We start from the raw sequence: 18,994 nt of genomic DNA, 5'->3' as shown, positions 1-18,994 counted from the left end.
GAGGACAATCTTGTGTGTGTGTGTGTGTGTATCAGAGGACAATCTTGGGGGTGGATCCTCTCACATTCCACTCTCTTCCTTATTTTGTAAGGCAGGCTAACTGTGTTTGAAGTTAGTCTGCTCTGGATTCCCTGCCTCTGCCTCCCAGCTTGAAGGAGAGGTACTGGAATTTCAGACAGGTGCTATGGTACCCACCTTCACAATGGTTCTTCAAATGAAAACTCCAGTCCCCACATCTGCATGGAGCCCCTGAATCATCTCCCCAGCACTCAATGCAGATGTTCCTAACTAACATCTACTCACATGTTAGCCAGAGGGTAATCCTGGGAAACTCCGGCACCTCCGTGCACCTGGATGGCCCAGTCAGCTATTTTGCAGACGGCTTTGGGGGCAGCCACTTTGATCATGGCAATCTACATAAGCAAGATAGGAAAAGAATGTTCTTCTCTCGGAATGTGCAAATCATGGCAGGATTTGTTAGAATTGATATTTCTCTGTCAAGTAAAACAAAAAACTGTCCCCACACCCAAGTCATGTCAAAAACAGGATCTGTCTGTGGTGGAGGCCAACAGAGGGCTTCAGCTACGGCTGTATTTCACTCAGCAGAGACCTTCTGGAAAGGACTCTCACTTCCAGATCACATTTATTTCTAAGTATCCTTGTTTCCAAAAGGATTTCAGGCAGCTTGTAAATCATACTTGGAATGTTTATGCTCCATTAATCAGTTCTTTTCTTAGAAATGTTCTGGGCTTTCAGAATGAGTATGTCCTTATTCCAGATAAGCTGAATTCATGAAAGGCAGGGGGCAATTAGTTGTCTTTAATGGAACATTTATAATGTGGCAGAGTCGTTCCTACAACCCATACCCATCACCTAACTAGCCCGAGGCCGAATGCAGAGAGATGCTAGACACACTGGACACAAAGCTAGCAGGGATGCAGTGGGCACCGTCAACTCCAGGGATATAGAAAGCCTAGGACTCCCCCAGCCCCTGTGGCCTCATTCCAACAGTTAAGGCATTCTGCCTCCTGAAAGTCATCCCCTCAGGCAGGCCACTGCAGGAAAGCCAGCACAGGACTGACATTCACAGTCTTTAAACCAAAACCCCACGTGGAGACTTCCTGTATTCTGAGTGCTATCCTGGGGGGCATGAACCCTGAAACAGCCAGTGGGTGGGAGATGGAGAAGACCCGGAGGCTGGTGATGCAGGGGTTGGAGTAGGGTGGGTAGCTCACCTCCTTCCTGGCTGAGGCACTGCCCAGAGTGTCTATGCTGTGAGCTGCCTTCAAGGTCAGTAAGCGGATCTCCTCGATGGCTATGCGGCTTTTAGCAATCCAGTGAGCCACGACTTCCTGTAGGGGAGCAAGGGAAGGATCAGTGGGGTCTTGTTTGATAAACCTTTCCTAGTTCAAAGGGAGTTCACAAGCCTGGCTGCGTGTATCTTTGAGTTAGAGTCCTAGCTACAAACCTGTTGAATATCACAGTTACAATGAGAAGATTGTAGAAAGAAGCATTAGTCACTCAAAAGACACCCCACTTATTTTAGATGTTTTAAAATTTGTGTGTGTGTGTCTTATACCATGATCTCCAAACTCTGGCTGCCAGGCATGGTGGCAGGTTCCTATTTTGGATATATATATATTTTTTAAATTTTTTACTGATTCTTGGTGAATTTCACAGCATGCACCCCAATCCCACTCCTCTCCCCATCCCTACTGGCCCTCTGCCCTTGCAACCTCCCTAACAACAGACAAGAGAAAAAACATGATAAAGAATAATAAAACAACAACAAAATTCAAACCAACCAAACAACCAATCTTTACGTGTAAACGTTCATTGCAATAACTCATTGCTCTGGTTCAAGGTCCCTGGCTTCTGCCACTATCAACGCTGGATCCTCATCGGGACTCCTCTGGAATACCCTGTTGTTGCCCCGTGTCATGGAGATCCTGCAGCTTAGGATCTTTAGAAGCAGGAGTTTCTCCTGCTCCACCAGTTCACAGATGGGGTAGACGTTGGGGTGGGCCAACTCAAAAGTCCTGAATGTGGGCTCTAAGCTGGTCAGCCTGCCAGCTCTCCTGCACCCACACCACCAGAGTGAGCTCTCTAACACTGCACTGGCTAGCTCACCTTTGGGTAAGCCACATCCGCTTACCTTCCTGCTGCAGCACTGGGTGAGCTAGTCAGGGCACTGACACAGACTCCTCCTGCTGGACGGCCATGGACCCAGATATGGCCCTCAGTAGTAGCATGGGCCAGGATTTCACCATGGCCTCAGGTAGCAGGCTATGCTACTCACATCAGACTGTTCCTCTCTGCCCTTGCCAGTTCTGCCTGTCTCCATAGTGATGAGACATTCTGCTTCTCTTTCTCTCCCATCTCTCCTACATTCTTGTAGTGTAGTGGCTCCCGCTGTGCTCGGGCCACAAATGGGGTGGGTCTCTGGGTGTCCTCCATCCAGCTGTGTAGCATGGTGGCTGGCCAGCTTTTTATTTTGAATATCTAAATGTCTGATGTCAAGGTGGCTGAACAGAGCAACTGCTTTATTGCCACACTTCCCTTGGGTCCCATGTGACTATCATTCACAGGCTCTTATTGAAATTCCATATATACACACAGCGGAGGAGCTGGCTCTAATCAGACTACATTATTCCCAACACAATTTCAGATGACCCGGCAGCCCTTTATTGTGATGTTATTTATTTAAAAAGACCTTTCCCATGCTTAGAAAAGTGCCTCATGCCTTTTAACAACAGTACTAGGGAAGGACAGGCAGAAGAATCAGGAGTTCGGGGCTAGACCGGGTTACATGAGATCCTGTTTTAACAAAACAACCAAGACTGGAGAGAGAGCCTGGTAGCCTGGTTAAGAGTACTGGCTGCCTTTCCAGAGGAACTGGGTTCAATTCCAAGCACCCATATGGCAGCTCATAATTGTCTGTGACTCCAGTTCCAGGGGATCAGATGCTCTCCTATTCCAGTACACATGTAGGCAAAACACCTATACCCGTAACAGACAAATAAACATAACCCACCTCCAAACAAGCAGAAGCCCTCAGAGGAGGATGTTCTAAGAGTCTCCCTCTCTCTCTTTCTCTCTCACACACACACACACACACACACACGTACACGCACACGCACACGGGCACTTCAAAGCCTCCACTGACAGACCACCCCCACAGCCTTGCCTTTTCCAGGGTGCCGTGCAAGAAGATTATCTAGCATGTATCTGATGCAGAATGGCTTCTTCAGCTTCTTCCACCCAGTGTAAATGCTTTGACTTCTGCCCATGACTTTCTGCTTACTGACAGCCATCGATGCTAGCTGCTGAGAATGACTCCATTCTGGAGAGGAGCGTAGTCTGTTACCCAGTCATCTGCCATGGGACGTCGGGTCATGCCGACTTCTGATCCATGGAGTCTCAATAAACATTTCTATATAGCCTTTGGTATGAGTATATGTTCTTCATTTTTTTGTTGTTGTTTTTGTTTTGTTTCATTTTTTAAAGCAAACACTAGATGTAGAATTGTCACTGGCTAACATTTATAAGAAATAGTTGGCTTAAGTGGTTGTACCATGTAGTGTTTACACCGGCTGACTATGACAGTCCTGGATATTTCCCAAGCACTGAGTACTGTTAGGAATCTTTCAGTCAGAGGTATTTCATTGTGGATCCAGCCTACATTTTTTTAATGCTTGGCGCTTTGATCCTCCTTTGATGTATTTGTTTGCCACTGATAAGTCTGTTCATGCTTTAAAGAAACATTCTTGAGATATGACATGGCAAAAATGTCTGAGTCTGGAGTAGCTGAGACTGGAGTAGCTGAGACTGGAGTGGTTGAGACTGGAGTGGCTGAGACTGGAGTGGCTGAGACTGGAGTGGCTGAGACTGGAGTGGCTGAGACTGGAGTAGCTGAGACGGGAGTAGCTGAGTCTGGAGTAGCTGAGACTGGAGTAGCTGAGACTGGAGTAGCTGAGACTGGAGTGGTTGAGACTGGAGTTTAACGAGGAGAGAAAAGTGAGAGGATCCAGTCTAGCTTACTTCAAGAGGAGTTGTCAAAGAATGTGAGGGGCTAGAAGAGAGACTCAGGCGAGCTCACACAGAACAGAGGTGCAGAAACAGAACACCACCAGCATGCCCGGCGGCCTCTGTGGAGGCACAGGAGTGTTTAAATGGAGGAAGGATGCCCTCTCCAACAAACACCGGAGCAAATGAACAGACAAAGCAGGAGTCTGAAGACCCATCCCTTAGAGCCAGACTACCCCGCTCTGTGCTCCAGAGCAGTGGGGCACAGAGCAAAGGACCCCAAACTGATGCCCAGACATGGGCCACCAGGACAACGCAACAAGTGGGAGTTCACTAAAATCGAATGGGAAAAAACATCACATGGGGAAATACCTGAAAACCACAGAACTGATAAAGTACAGTGCCCAGAATGTAAAAATCACTCATAGAAACCACCAAATCATCCAGGTAGACAATGGACATCAGACACGAGCCCAAGTCCAAGGGAAGGATAAGACAAATTATGACAAGAAACCCTGCTAGACTCACATGGATTAAAGCAGTTTGGCAGATCATTACAAATCAATCAGGATGCCTAAAGAAAGAAAACTGTGACATCATCACGTGCTGGGGGCGGTGCGCAGCTTGTGAGCTCAATACAATGATTGCATCGCCCAGAAACTGTTCTTATGGGCATTCCTCTCAGATAAACGGTAAGTTAGTAGTCACAGGAACACCTAATACAAGTGGTTACACCAGCTTCATAACAACCAGACCCATAAAACCATAAACGAGACAGGTGTCCCTCAGCAGATGCTTAGCTCACTGGAGGGATGTCTAAGAGATGCTGCTCGGCAGTACAAAGAACCAGCTACCAAATCCCACAGCTTGGTGATTTTCCAAAGAACCATGACTGAGGAAAACAGCCAAGCCCTAAGGCTTACTTACATACTATATAATTCCATGTCTGGATGAAAAAAAAAATGACTTAAAATGGAGCAGATTATGGGTTGCTGGGAGCCAGTGAAGATACAGAGTTGAGAGTGAGGTGAGTTTAGTTCATAAGAGGATGGCATAAATGAGCTGGTGGTGATGGAGATCTTGCAGCTGAATGGTATCCGTGGCAGCATCAGCATCATTCTGATGTGCTTCTGTAGCTTTTCAAGCTGTTCCCACTGAGGAGAACTGGGCAGAAGACCAGACCTTTTGGCACTATCTCCTATATCTGCATGAGTGGCTATAATTATCTCAAAACTGAACAGTAAAAATGAGTACTTGTTTCTCCCTTATCTCTGTGAAAATCCTCTGAGCTTCTGTCAGTTGTCAGAAGTGCATGGATTATGGCTTCATGTGCCATAAGTCCCAGATGCAACAGGGCATTCATAACCCATTCCAGGTGATCAAAATGGATTTTGGGGTTTCCAATTTGAAACACAGAACTATTGTTCACGGTGTTTCCTAAGCCTCATCAGCAAATTCCAGCATTTGATTCAAGCAGCGTGATTTCCCACAGTCATCTTCCACTCTGTCATCTTTCTTCAAGCACCCGTGGCTTCTAAGGCCTGAAGCATGTCCAATGTGAATGGAAGTGTACTATGAAGTGTAAAATGTGCACTCCATCTTAAAACAGAAGCCACCCCATCTGTGTTCATATTGATCTCATTGTGATCGCACAGATTGGGCCAACTGAAAATATGTTTTCAGTGAGCCTCATCTGCTTCTTTTTACTTTTCAAAAACCGCAGCCAAAGTCTCAGCATGGTGGTGTTCTGTGGCCCCAGTGCTCAGGTCAGGACGAGCCTTACAGGTGGAAACAGGCTCGGGATTCATTTCCTGCAAGCTGCCAGCGGCCAGTGAAGTTTTTGATGAATGAAAAACAGGGAAACCACAACTTCATGAACAGACTTAAATGTTTTCCCGTCTTAGTTTTTAGAACAAAGGATCGAGTTCCCAGCTGAGTCCCCTCAGACCCCAGATTTGCTGAAAAGCACTGAAGGGTGAAAATGGAAAGCTCCAGGAAACAGCCAAGTGCATTGACTAAGATGAAATTCCATTTCAGAGCTGGAATACTTTAGAAGGCGGCTGGAAGGAGTCTCCGCATTGAGGGAAACAAAAATGTCATTTTTACAAATCTTGAAGAGAAAAAAACAGCTGGGGCAGATTCTTGTTTATGACTTGCTTACCGTCTCCTTTTGCTTCCACCAACTCAATTAATTCAAGCCAGATGTGAGAGGGTTCCAGCAGAAAGAGACACGTGGGTATCATGCCCTCACGGTGTAGCGGGATATATTAAAGGGCAGGAGAGATAGCCTCTCTGGTGTAGCATTAAAACAGCACTTAAGTCAGGTATGAGGTGCAGGCCTTTAATCCCAGCACTCAGGGGGCAGAGGCTGAAGCAAGCAGATCCCTGGGTTTGAGGCCAGCCTGGTCTACAAAGTGAGTTCCAGGACATCCAGGGTTATAGAGAAACTCTGCCTCGAAAAAACAAACAAACAAAAAAACAACCCCCCCAAACAAAAGAAAACAAACTGACAACCACAACAAACCCAAGCACACCAAACACCACTCAGAAGCACCTAGGCAGTCCTCCCTCCCCTTGCACCAGGCTCACATGACAAGTTGCCAGGATATGAGGAAAAGATCATGAGCATAAAGCAAAAGTTCCTTTTTTAGCAGCAATAGGGCTACATCCATTGTGACCCCACATCTTCCCACAATGCTCCTCAACCACGGGCTTCCCCACAAACTGTATGGTGTCAGAAGACTGGCTGCACTCTTCTTAAAAACAAACCACGTTAATGTTGAGTGAGCTCAGACTCTCAGGAATATCAGTGATAAGTAACTGTTGCCATTGTGTTCTGCAGACCCCTCCTTCCCACCCCCTGCTGCTACAACACTGCAATTGTAAGGATTAGTATGTCTGCATCCATGCTGCTCTCAGAACCAGCACTGAAGAGGGAATACCTCACGAGACATAAACAGCCCATAAAGGCCTAAGTGGAAGCTGAGCGTGGCTGCGTACGCCTTTCAATCCTACTTGGGAGGCAGATGCAGGTACATCTCTGTGAGTTCCAGGACAGCCAGGCCTACACAGAAAGACTCTTGTCTCAGAAAAGCAAAAAACCAACCAACAAGACAAACCACCAAGCCTAAGCAAAAAGCTGCTGCAAAACAGAGGTCGTAACAGAGGTGCAGGGTGCAGGAGTGGGGTGGGGGTGGGCTCATAAAAAAAATACACCTATGCAGCAAACACAAGCTGGGCCTAATACTAGCATGTGAGGAAAGGTAAACACTCAACACTGAGTTTTCTTGCCTTCTTAAAAGTTAAGAGTGTCTTATGGGTTGTGACTTGGCTATCCCCCATCTTACAGAAGGTTCTCCAGAGTCTGCAGCCATACCTCTTCCCTCTCATGACACACATGATCTAATCTCGCTGTCTATTTGTACCTGTGTTTATAGTGAGTTGTAAGTAACAGACTCAACAGTATACAATTTATATAAATGAAAATTCAAAAATCATGTACCTCCCACCAAATGCTGGTCCCATTTCTACGTCTCTCCATCAGAATCAGCCTGTTCCATTTTTAAAGTCTAACATAGACCATCCCTTCTTTCTCACTATTTTCCTAGACGTTTACACTTATCTGTTTTAATTTCTTCCAGAAACCCAAAGGGCAGGGCATGTTCTTTTTCTATGACAGTCCCAAGTCTTCAGTGAGCTGTGATGTCCCAGGCTCTCCAGAGAGCTTGAGTCTGAGAGGGCCGAGGCCACCCTCACATCTGTGTGCTGGGGGCTGAGGCATGGGGCCTGGTTCATCTCTCACAAGGGGAGATGCAGCTTCTCCCCCAGGACCCAGCCACACCCACAGCAGAAAATCCCATGCTCCCGCAGAGGAAGCCTCTCGGGCATGGATGCTCTCCCTAAGGTCAGCATGGCTTAGTGGGCTACAGCAGGCTCAAGGATGTGCTCCTCCTTACATGTTCACAGAGCTTCTTCTTGAAGGCCTCCCTCTGCACTGCCCGGTCACACATGATCTGCAAAATGCGTTCTGCCAAACCCACGGTTCTCATACAGTGGTGGATTCTTCCGGGTCCAAGGCGGCCTTGGGAAATTTCAAAGCCCCTGCCTTCACCTGTGAGGAAGCAAACAGAACATGGAGATGCCCCAGCCAGTCTCTTTTATCTACATAAAGGTGGTGGGGGGGAAAGAGCTGAGCTGCTCTCAATACAAATACAAACTGCCTTCTGCTGTGGAAAGAGTCAATTCTGCAACAACATTCACTAAGATGGAGGGAATTCGGATTCCAATCTAATGTAAGGACTGTCTTGTGACTAAGTGTCAGCTGCTTTATTAAGGCTACATGGCATCAAAGGTGGAAGAGACACTGCCCCTGCCTTAGGGATCAGAGTTCAGAAATAAAGGACATGCTTATGCTGACACAGACAGACAAGCAAAGGCAAAGGAGGAACAGATTGTCCTCCATGGTGATCCCAGGGCCTGTGTGTGTGTGTGTGTGTGTGTGTGTGTGTGTATGTGTAAGGGTGGTGAGAAACAAGAATACTCTTTGAAGGTTGGGGAGGATTCCTGTGAATGGAAAGATGGTGTCATCCCAGGCATGTAATGAACATTTTAAATGTTATTCTTTTTATTCTGTCTTGGATCTAAATTCAAAGAAAGTATCAACATTTTATTAAAACCACTAGGGAGCCCTTGACCACACCTTCAGCGTGTTGCTCTGAACTGGGTAATGTTTGTATTCAGCTATGTTTCTGGCTGATATAAAATATAAAACTGTCACTAAACATTCAAATAAGCCCAAGTCACCCGAATAAGAAAATACACAAAATGAACATTCTCCTTGATAGTTGGGAAAATATGGAAAGAGTCTAAATCAAGGCTGGATCTTTTCCAGCTGCAGACCTGGGACTGGGATGGCAATACTCACCCAGTATTAAATTGCTGGCTGGAACGCGCACGTGATTAAAATGGACCTCCCAGTGCCCGCCATGCACGTTGTCTACACAACAGAAAATGACAGTTTAAAAACGCAAAATCAGTCGAGCAAAGAAGTCATAGACAGCGACTCTGCTGTAAAGTCTAATTATTCAGAGAAAGTTGCATTTGAAAGATATTGTGGTCATCCCAGGGTCAAACTCAGCCCATAGTCCTCAGCCCTCAGCACCCGGTGTTGCAGCAAACTCAACTGCTGGCGTGAGAAGCAGTCTCAGGAACTATTTGATATGGAGATTTTAAAATCTGTCGTCTGAAGTCGCAGAGTAACGGAAATGGAGGGCCAGGTCCCCTGTGTGCATCATGGATGATGTCAATTTGGTTTATCCATCTGCTTCATTCATCCCCTTGAGCAGAGCCATTGTCAATCATCAGGCATTGATTTCCAGAATGAGAAAATAAGAAACTCCAGCTGCCTTACTCACTCTCAAAGTTTTTAATGTTGACTCTTTTTTTTCCCCCACAGTTGAAGTTTCCTTTCTGAGTATACAAACACACATGCAGAGAAGCCTGCCAGCCAGTACTGTTCCCCCAGGACAGCCTGCCCTTTCCTCGGTGTAAACAAGGAGGCAGGAAGCTGTGCTGCCGCCCACCCGCTTATCTGCTCTGTCTGGACCTTCCCTAGCATTCTAAAGAGCTAATGGGCCAAAGGGATCTCTAAGGGAGCACGGAATGCACATAGTGCTGCTGCTGGCTGCCTCCAGTGTTCCTGCAGTCTTCCTGCTTGTTCCTGAACACTTACCCATGTAGCCAAACACCGACAAAGGCCTTATTAACTCTACTCCCGGTGTGTCCATTGGCACAAGGATCATGCTGTGCTGTTTGTGTCTGGACAAAAGAAAACATCATTGGAGAGACTGCTAACAGTTGAGGTGACCATCTTCGTCTCCATGAGATCAGGTGATGGAGGATGACTGGAATAGCGAGCATGTGAAACATATACTTAGCCTGGGCTGACACAGGCTGTGAGCTAGACCAGAAGCAAGAGTTCAAAGCTGAACAAAACCTGAGGCTGCTCCCTACTCAACAATGCTAGAGGACAACTCCAAATTAAGCATTTGAAGGCAATCGCCTTTACTACACACAACTGCCTTTAATTCAGACAGCTCTGAACATTTGTATTTCTCTCCCTCTCTTCTACAGTACCCATGACTGAACCAGGGCCTTGGACCTGACACCCACTGAACACTGAAAAATTTCATTTCTAACCAGTTTATCCAAACATCTTTCAAGATTCATAAACAGTTTACCCCCTCCCCCCCCCTTTTTTTGTCTCACTACATAACACAGGCTGCCTGAAACTTCCTGTGTGGAGCAGGCAGGACTTGACTCTGATCCTCCTGCCTCTAATGCCTCCTGAGTATTGAGATTACAAGCCTGCACCACCAACCCCAGCAGCTCTTCTCTGATGCCTCACTCCCTAGATTGCTTCCCAGATGGATTTCGACAACAAACACTTGGGATACAGACACACGTTAGTCATTAGTGTATCTTGCACTATGGTAGGACGTCCACGTGGTACTTTTTAAGTGAATGGGCAGAAGGACAGCCTGGTGGCTCGTCTTCTGTGGCCCTTTCTATTAGCAGTGTTTTATTACCTGGATGTAGAGGGAGACTCCGTTTTTCCCAAAACAACTGCGATTTTGCACTTGGGGTTCCCAGCTCCTAAGAACAGGAGAAAAGGGGCAGAGAAAGCAAAGGGAAAGCTCTTATGTTACATTCCACTCTGAAGGTTCTACACCCTCCAAGTTTATTTCTAGTCAAAAAAGGGAGAAAACGATTTCATTCATTAAAACAATAACACTTTGTACATGCTGTGCATCATTCAAGAGACAGGATTAGGCAAGGACCAGATTGGACTCCACTGGTGAAGCTGCTATGCCAAAGTAACCAGATGTTAAAGAAATGTGGAACAGCTGTGATGTTTGAGGCAGAGGTGACCATGCCCACTCATGCCACTGGGAGCACTGGCTCACTGGAAAGGCTGTACAGCTTTATATGTCTGAGATAGTATCCTACAGGTTCTGAGCCTGTCTCTAGATGGTAGGGCTATTTATTGGTTCATTAAGGGTGAAGATTAGACAACAAAGTTATTCTAATTTGAGTCTTATTTTGTAATCACGTTTTTAAGGTCTGTGAGGATTCCTCCTTAGGACCTTGCAAAAGCACACGGAAGGGCCAAGGAGATGACTTAGAGGGCAAAGGTAAAGCCAAGACAGACAAACTGACTCCTGCAAGTAGGTTGTCTTCTGATCACCATACATGTACTGCGATATCATACACACATGTGCACACATACACATGCAAGGTGAGAGTGCCACCAGAGAGAAGAGAAGGCTTGGGATGGTGAGGTTGTGGGGGTGGGGGTTGGGAGGGCATGGTCCTTCAAAATAGGGGTCTGCTTTTCACAGAACTTTCATCTGAAGCGCCGAAAGACCTCACATTTGCGTCTGTGGCTCTTAAGAAGCAGCAAGCAGAACGAAGCGGGTACAACTCTGTAGCTCTTGCAGGCTTCAATCTAACTGAGAGACACTGGGGAAACAGGATACTATACATTGGAAGCAACCTGCAAATGAAAACTGAGCTGGAAGTTTTTCCAAAACCAATCTGGGAGGCTTCAAAATGGCAGAATGGTGTCTGCCTCCCAACACCATTGGGATTCTCACTGAAATAAAGATGTAAAAGTACAGTGAAGGGAAAAACGTAAAGAGAAGGAAATGGAGGAGGTGAAGCAGGATTGAGGTGTTAGTGGCCACTGAAAGATGAGATTCCAATATCTGGGTAACAGGTGAGGGCAAGAGGACCAGGGAAATGAATAGAGATACAGGTGTCTAGACAGTGACATAGATCCTGCAGAGGGACAGGGCAAGGATGTAAGTAGGAAAATAAGGCAATCTTCATTCTCATTAAAATGACAGCTGGGAGGAGGAAATACTGAGTTCACTACACAGATATCAAATGACATCATTCTGACACTGGGAAGCTGGAGTTGAAGCCAGCATCCCATCAACCCAGCATCCCATCTGCCAACTCTAGGGGATCTCAAGGCTGCTCCACTAAGAAGCTTCTTATGGATTGCTACACAGGAAAAAAATGTGCCTGGGAAATAATTCAATGTTAGTAACATTAGAAAGCTTAACTTTGCTTCCTTTTCTCATAAGAATAAATATAATATTTCAAAATATCAGTTACAAAGTGAAAACCCTAAAAGATTTCAGAGAGAATAAAACAAGGCACCTAAGAGGAAAGAGAGTCTATCCTTGAGATCTTTTCACAAACTGCAAGGGATGCTGGATGAAAAGACCATGACCAGAATTCTATACCTATCTAAACTATCCACTTTTGTGAGAGTAGAATAAACATACACATCAATGAGTAAGATTTGATAACTTATCTAGTATGCACTTTTTTTTTCCTCAAAGAGTTGATAATCTAATCAAGCAAACTAAAGGAACAAATAAAGAAAAGGAAGCCAAAATATTAAAAAATAGTATATCTCAGTGAAGTGATGCACATAAATCCTAGGCACTGAAATGTGCCTATAAAACAATCAGTCTAGACTGAAAAAGAAACACTGGTGTCTATAGAGGTCTCTGGGGAAAAAAAAGCCAGTCTGCAGAATTAAAGGAGCATGTGTAAGAGCGGGAGATATAAAAGCAAATAGCAATTAGAAACTGGAAAATATCTAGTGTACATGTGAACCATGGTCCCAATACAAAACAAACTATACCGTGGAATAATTTTAAATGTTAGGAAGCTGAACTAACAAACCTCAACAGTAGAAAGTCTCTTTGGAGCAGCCAGGTAGTTTGCTCATGGACTCTAGCAGGAGACTCACAGGACACTGAGCAGTCCTCACCGCAGAGTGAGTGTTAAGTGCTGGTTTTGAAAGTTCTGGGTCACCCTCGGTCAACTCTAAGTGTGGTCACAGGAGAGAAGTCAGTGCTAGTGACCTGAGCTATGCACAGGAAGAAGCTGTAGCTGACATGGGGACAATGGAAGGAGGGGATGAAAGAATTTGGACCTTAAACTACAGAGGAGAGCTTGAAGAGACATCATTACACAAGGAATCAGAACCCTAAACTGCATTTAAAATTTCTGTGTGACTATAGCTCTGGCTGTCCTGGAACTCTCTTTGTAGACCAGGCTGGGTTCGAACTCACAGAGATCTGCCTGCCTCTGCCTCCTGAGTGCTGAGATTAAAAGCATGTACTACCACACCCGGTCCTAAAGTTAGACCCTTTTAAATTGGACTTATTTATTCCAATTTATTGATTTTGTTTGATATTTAACAGATATAAATTTATTTAATACTAAAATGCAGAGAGTTCCAACAGGAGCAGCCAAATTATCACCCTTTCCATTGGAGGGTGGATGACACCATCTTGATTATGTAGATGGGGAGTGGGGAGAACTCGGGTCACCTTGAACCAGGGTGGAAATCAGAAAGCTGTTACTGTTCTCCTCCGGGGCACACGCTGCCATGAGGCAGGACAGGGATGAGCAGGCTGGGAGATCTTTTCTTATTTGTTACCATTGCAACTAGACAAGAGGAATTAAAAAAAAAAAAGTATTAGCACAGCCAAGCAGGGTGTGGTTCCACATGCCTGCAATCCCAGCACTTGGGGGCTGAGGTAGGAGCATCCGGAGTATCAGACTAGGGTGTGCCACATGGTGAGACGGTTCAACTTTGCTCCCTCAAAATGATGAAAGAAAAGAAAAGCCCACCATCACATCAACAAATTACAGAGTCCTACTCGGAGCAGGAGACTAGATCTGGGTTTCTTGTCCTCTCCCAGTTTTCCTTTACTCTGAACAGAAAACTCCCAACAGTGGAGGAGCTATTTCCCGCTAGAGGGGCATTTCCTCACTTACAAGTGATTAGGTGTAATTCCAGAAATCCTACATGCATGCTTTGCCTGGTGAAATATTTGAACGGATTTTAAAAACACAAATGCTTTCTTCTCTGAAAGGGAGGGTTTGGGGAAGAAGGCAGAGAGCCTAAACTGAGTGGCTCCACCCATTCTCAGGCTGGCATCAAATCAAGGGCACACTTTGGCTGGTATTTGAATCATAGCCACCAGAACTGTCTGAACGTGCAGTCACGGAGGTGCACGCGTGACTTCTATGGGTGACTGTAAAGGGAGGTGTCTTCAAACTAACTCAAACAGGAAATTTAAAAAGCAAAACTAGCCCAAGAGATGTTACATTATTATTGGGTAATGAATACATTAAGTAAAAATTTCTTTCCTATTTTCCCTGAACACATGACTTATTGTCTACATTTTCTGTGCAATAAAATGTGGAGCCATTTTTCCAGCCTTCTGGGCATTTACAACACAATCTTATTACTAAATCCAATTGTTTCAAATAAAGGAAACTATTATGTTAAAAGGGAACGAATGTTTTTCGTTAAAAGAAAAAGGCAAGCACTTCTCCAAGTACTAATGAGGAAAATATGAAGTGACTGAAATAAAACGTGTTGCTAGGCCTCAAGTCGTCTGCTGTACTAGTGCTGGCGTGAGCACACTCGCTCTGTGCCAACCAATACCATGATTTAAATGTTAAATGTCCTCTCATGGCCCTGTGCCTCAAGGATTGGTGCCAAGGTAGCATTGACAGGAGGCAGTCGAACCATTGGGAGGTGGAGTTTAGTGCCAGTCATTAAGTCATGTGGGGAAGGGCACCATGGGACCCTAGACCTACCTCCTTCCCTGTTTGCCTCACGGCTACAAGCTAAGCCACACTCTACCTCTCCACTCTTCCCCACGCCTGCACCCCTCCCATTGCCATCCAGCATCTGCTCCAGGGTCCAGAGCAACAGGGCCATGTGGTCATGGATCACAGTCTCTAAGGCAATGAGCAGAAAGAAACCTCCCTTCTACACTAATTAGCTCAGGCCTTATCTTAGGGACAGATGGCTGACCAGCAAAACCAACAGGAAACGGGAGCTTTAGTATTTCTGGACTTTATTTTAAATGGCAACCTCTCTCCATCATTGTGGTCCGTAGCTAGAATTCCTTATCTGAAAATACACAGTGGGGAGATTTCTCTCCCTTTATTTGCCCAGACTCTGTAATCATGTGAAGTTATGCCTTTTAAAAAATCCTCTCCCCCTTCTTTCTTCCCTCCCCTCTGTCTCGAGGGGATGGGCAGAGAGTGCAGTGCAGATGCCCACAGAGTCTAGAGGAGTCAGCTTCCCTGGAACAGGTGGCTGGAAGCTGTCCGGTGTGGGTGCTGCTTCTGGAAAAGCAGTTTGGGTTCTTAACCACTGAGCAATCTTTCCAGCCCCCATGAAGTCATGCATCCACTATTAGAGATTAGAGAGTAAAATGCTTTAATATAATGGTTTACTTTGAATTCTTCAATAATATTTTTCTAGTAGAGCCGGTACCTAGAGGCCCATAAACTGTAAGGTTGAGTCTACGTGCCCCATATAACATACCACCTACTTGGTAAGCATTCAGCTGAAGTCAGATCAGGGTATACTGACAAGATTTAGGGTTCATTTTCATTACAAGTCTTATTAGAAACTGACTTCAGAAGTTCAGCCTGGACTGGAGATGTGGCTCGGGGGTACTGTGGTAGTCTATCATGCAGGAAGCTCTAGGTTAAACTCCAACACTGCATACAATAGGTAAAATAAAACTGGGAGTGGTGGTACAGACCAGTAGTCATAGCACTTGGGAGGTGGAGACAGGAGGGTTGGAAGTTCAAGGCCACCCTTGTAAGCAAAACAACCAGGCATAGTCTTCCCCACCACTCCTGGCGCTCACTCCAGCTTACAGCCTTCTAGCTACTATTTAGAATGTACACTCTCCTCTCCCACCCCTCCCCTGGCCATGTTTCCCAATACCATGACTTTAGAATGGAAAAGACTTAAGCACTTTGTCATATAAGCCCTCAATAGATTGCAGATGAGTTCTGAAGAAAAAACATTAGGCAAATACTTTTTTTTTGTTTTGTTTTGTTTTTTGAGACAGGGTTTCAATGTGTAGCTCTGGCTGTCCTGGAACTCACTCTGTAGACCAGGCTGGCCTCAAACTCGAACTCAGAAATCCACCTGCCTCTGCCTCCCAAGTGCTGGGATTAAAGGCATGCGCCACCACTGCCCGGCAGCCAAATACTTTAATTGTGCCTTAGCCATTACCGCATGGAGAAATAACTTGGAGTCTAAAATACAAAACACCTAACTTGCCTCTTTTGCTGACCATGAAGTAGAGGAAGTCAAGGTAAATATACAATGAATAAAAATTAAAGTATTTTGTAATTAATCTCCCTGATTCAGAGAATGAGATGCAAATCCTCATAAATACATCAGTTTCCTCAAGCTCCAGGCAGAATTTGGCAGGGGCAGCAGCAGGATCACCCTTCTAGAGAAGAGAACCTTCTTTATGTCATTTTAGTCATTGAACAGGATACACACTGTCAAAATGAGACAAGCTGTAGGAAATGCAGAGTCCAGGGAACATCACAGCATGTCTGTGGGTCACAGGCCTCTCAAATGAAAACAGATGCCCCAGATAAGGACGTTTGTTCTCAACACAGACTTGTACTGAAAGGCTGTTCAGGTGCCAGCATGCAGTCAGACTTCAGATTCTATTCCCCTGATGTTTGCTCATCAGCTTAACCTCTCATTTCTTAATTTCACACGGTTATCAATCAAAGGTCAGTTTCTTGCAGAAAGAAAGGTGACAACTAGCATTATCATGGCCTTTATGTTTATGACCCAAGCAATGTGTGAACACATGGGACCACACTGAGCATTAGTGAATGTATGTGAACACATGGCACCACACAGAGCATTAGTGAATGTATGTGAACACATGGCACCACACAGAGCATATTGAATGTATGTGAACACATGGCACCACACAGAGCATATTGAATGTATGTGAACACATGGCACCACACAGAGCTCAGCCAGCCACTGAGAGGTCTCGAGGCCATTTCTTCTAACAACATGGACTTTATGAAGCAAAAATACTTAAATTTAATTTGGCTTCAGCTCTAATATTCAAATAAGGATAAAAACATTATGAGTTAAGAAACATCCAATCCCATGATTAAGGGGAAAAATTTACCCGATGTGTTTTCTCAGAGCCCACGCCATTTTTATTAGGGAAAGCAAATCTTGGTGCACACTGAACTATCTCTTTAAAAGTCGATACCTAAATAATGATTATTTAGTAAGTGTTAAAATCTGGTGTAAATGGATCAAAATTAATTCCAAATAGATTAGAGTTGAAGTTTTCAAAAACTAAAGAACCTACAAATAACTGTGAAAAAATATTTATAGATCTTTGGATTGGAATTTTGAAATTTAAAACTATAAATGAAGTTGGGTATGCTAATGTGTACCTGTAATTCCAGTACTTGGTTTATAGAGACAGAAAAATCATGAGTTCAATTTCATCCTTGACTATATACTAAGTTCTAGACTAACCTGGGCTACATGAAGCCTCGGCCTCAAAAAAAAAAAAAAACCAACAAGAAAGATAGAAACAAATAAACAAAAAGCCAAACAACAAAGGAAACTATAAAACTATAAATAACAGAAAAAGATAAATTTTGTCAATATAAAGTTATTTTATGTTACAAAATAAAAGTAAATACCAAAAAAATTGAAAAAATATTTCATATTGAATTCACATGAATTCAACATGTAATATGAACACTAAACAAGAAGTTGGAAGGTTATCTAAGTAATGATGGTATAGCATGCAGTTCAGTTAAACATCCATTGCCAGGCAAAACAATGCCACCAGCAGAGAGCCAGGAAGTGGATACAGAGAGAGGCAGTTTGGGGACCAAGGGACATTGCTATGCTAAGACAGGAAATAATTTTTGCAAACCATTTGGAAAACTGAGACTCACAAGAATTCTGGGAAGAAAGGAAAGAGAGATTAGAGGGGGGAGAAAGCCAACAGAGGAACGTGGAGGGCTCTGAAGATGCCCACAGTGGGGATGCTCTTCTCCACCCTCTCACCTCATGTCACTACTCTTTCCTTCTTCCTTATTTGCTCATTACTTAATTGGCTTTGGTTTGAGTCAGGCTGTCACTGTGCAGCCTGGACCAGTGGTAGACTTGGGATCCTTGCCTTGGCATCCAGACTACTGGGATTACAAGCCTGAGTTACCACACCCAGCTACTTTTCATATCTTGTTGAAGTTTCCCATTACCACCAAGTCTCCTAGCTGTATCTGAAGAAATAAAAACCCAGCAGAGGCAGGGCTCTATTCACCATGACTCATACATAGGTGGAACTCAGAGCATCATGCCAGAAGCACTGGCTCAATCCAGATGCCCTTTATGTCCTGAGGGCTTAAGTCTGAAGAAAATGATTTCTTTTAAAATCAAAAGCTGTAAAGATTATTATAGACTTACAACTGGTTCACAAGACAGGGATCCAAGTTATAAGGAAATACAGTTTCTTAGGGTAGGGTAAACAAGGAGTAGGAGCACACACAGGTTAATATTAACACTGCCTAACAGGCAGCATCATGGAATACCAGAAATGTGTCAGAGATAGCAAGATGAAGTGGAAAAAAGTCTAACATTGAATATGTAAGTAAGAACTTTAGCCCTGGTATCAAAATGGAGGATGTTGCTCAAACTGACTGATCCACTGCTCCGTGAGTTTATTATCTGACAGGCTGGCATCATAAGTAAGTTATTACCATGCTTAAAATACACAGAGTACAAGTCAGCTGTGGAAGACAGAAAAATATTATGAAGTACTACGAGTGGGATGTGAGGTACTCTGGGAGCATCCTAGTTAGCTTCAATTGTCACCTTGACACAGCATAGAGTGATCTGAGAAGAAATCTCAGTGGAAGGATTTCCCAGATCAGATTGAAATATGCCGATGGGCATATCTGTGGGAGACTGTCTCAATTGTTAGTGGACATAAGAGAGAATAGCCCACTGTGGGCAGCACTATTCCCTGGGCAGATGGTCCTGTATAATCATGTGTTT

At 44.6% G+C, this 18,994-nt stretch overlaps 1 protein-coding gene across 1 annotated transcript in view; it reads right to left on the bottom strand.

Moving 5' to 3' along the window:
- Positions 1 to 18,994, bottom strand: part of Acad11 (acyl-CoA dehydrogenase family member 11) — a 60,040-nt gene that overhangs the window by 3,541 nt on the left and 37,505 nt on the right. The window contains exons 14-19 of the mRNA XM_028756653.1: positions 10,614 to 10,680; positions 9,758 to 9,843; positions 8,951 to 9,022; positions 7,983 to 8,137; positions 1,236 to 1,352; positions 304 to 413 (exon numbers count right to left, since the gene is read on the bottom strand). Of these exons, the coding sequence (XP_028612486.1) occupies positions 304 to 413; positions 1,236 to 1,352; positions 7,983 to 8,137; positions 8,951 to 9,022; positions 9,758 to 9,843; positions 10,614 to 10,680 (607 nt within the window). The remainder of the gene's footprint in view (positions 1 to 303; positions 414 to 1,235; positions 1,353 to 7,982; positions 8,138 to 8,950; positions 9,023 to 9,757; positions 9,844 to 10,613; positions 10,681 to 18,994) is intronic.

This window comes from Grammomys surdaster, unplaced genomic scaffold (genome assembly GCF_004785775.1).
Source record: "Grammomys surdaster isolate TR1022 unplaced genomic scaffold, NIH_TR_1.0 126131, whole genome shotgun sequence".
Taxonomy (NCBI): Eukaryota; Metazoa; Chordata; class Mammalia; order Rodentia; family Muridae; genus Grammomys; species Grammomys surdaster.
This window is presented reverse-complemented; position numbering and strand designations above follow the sequence as displayed.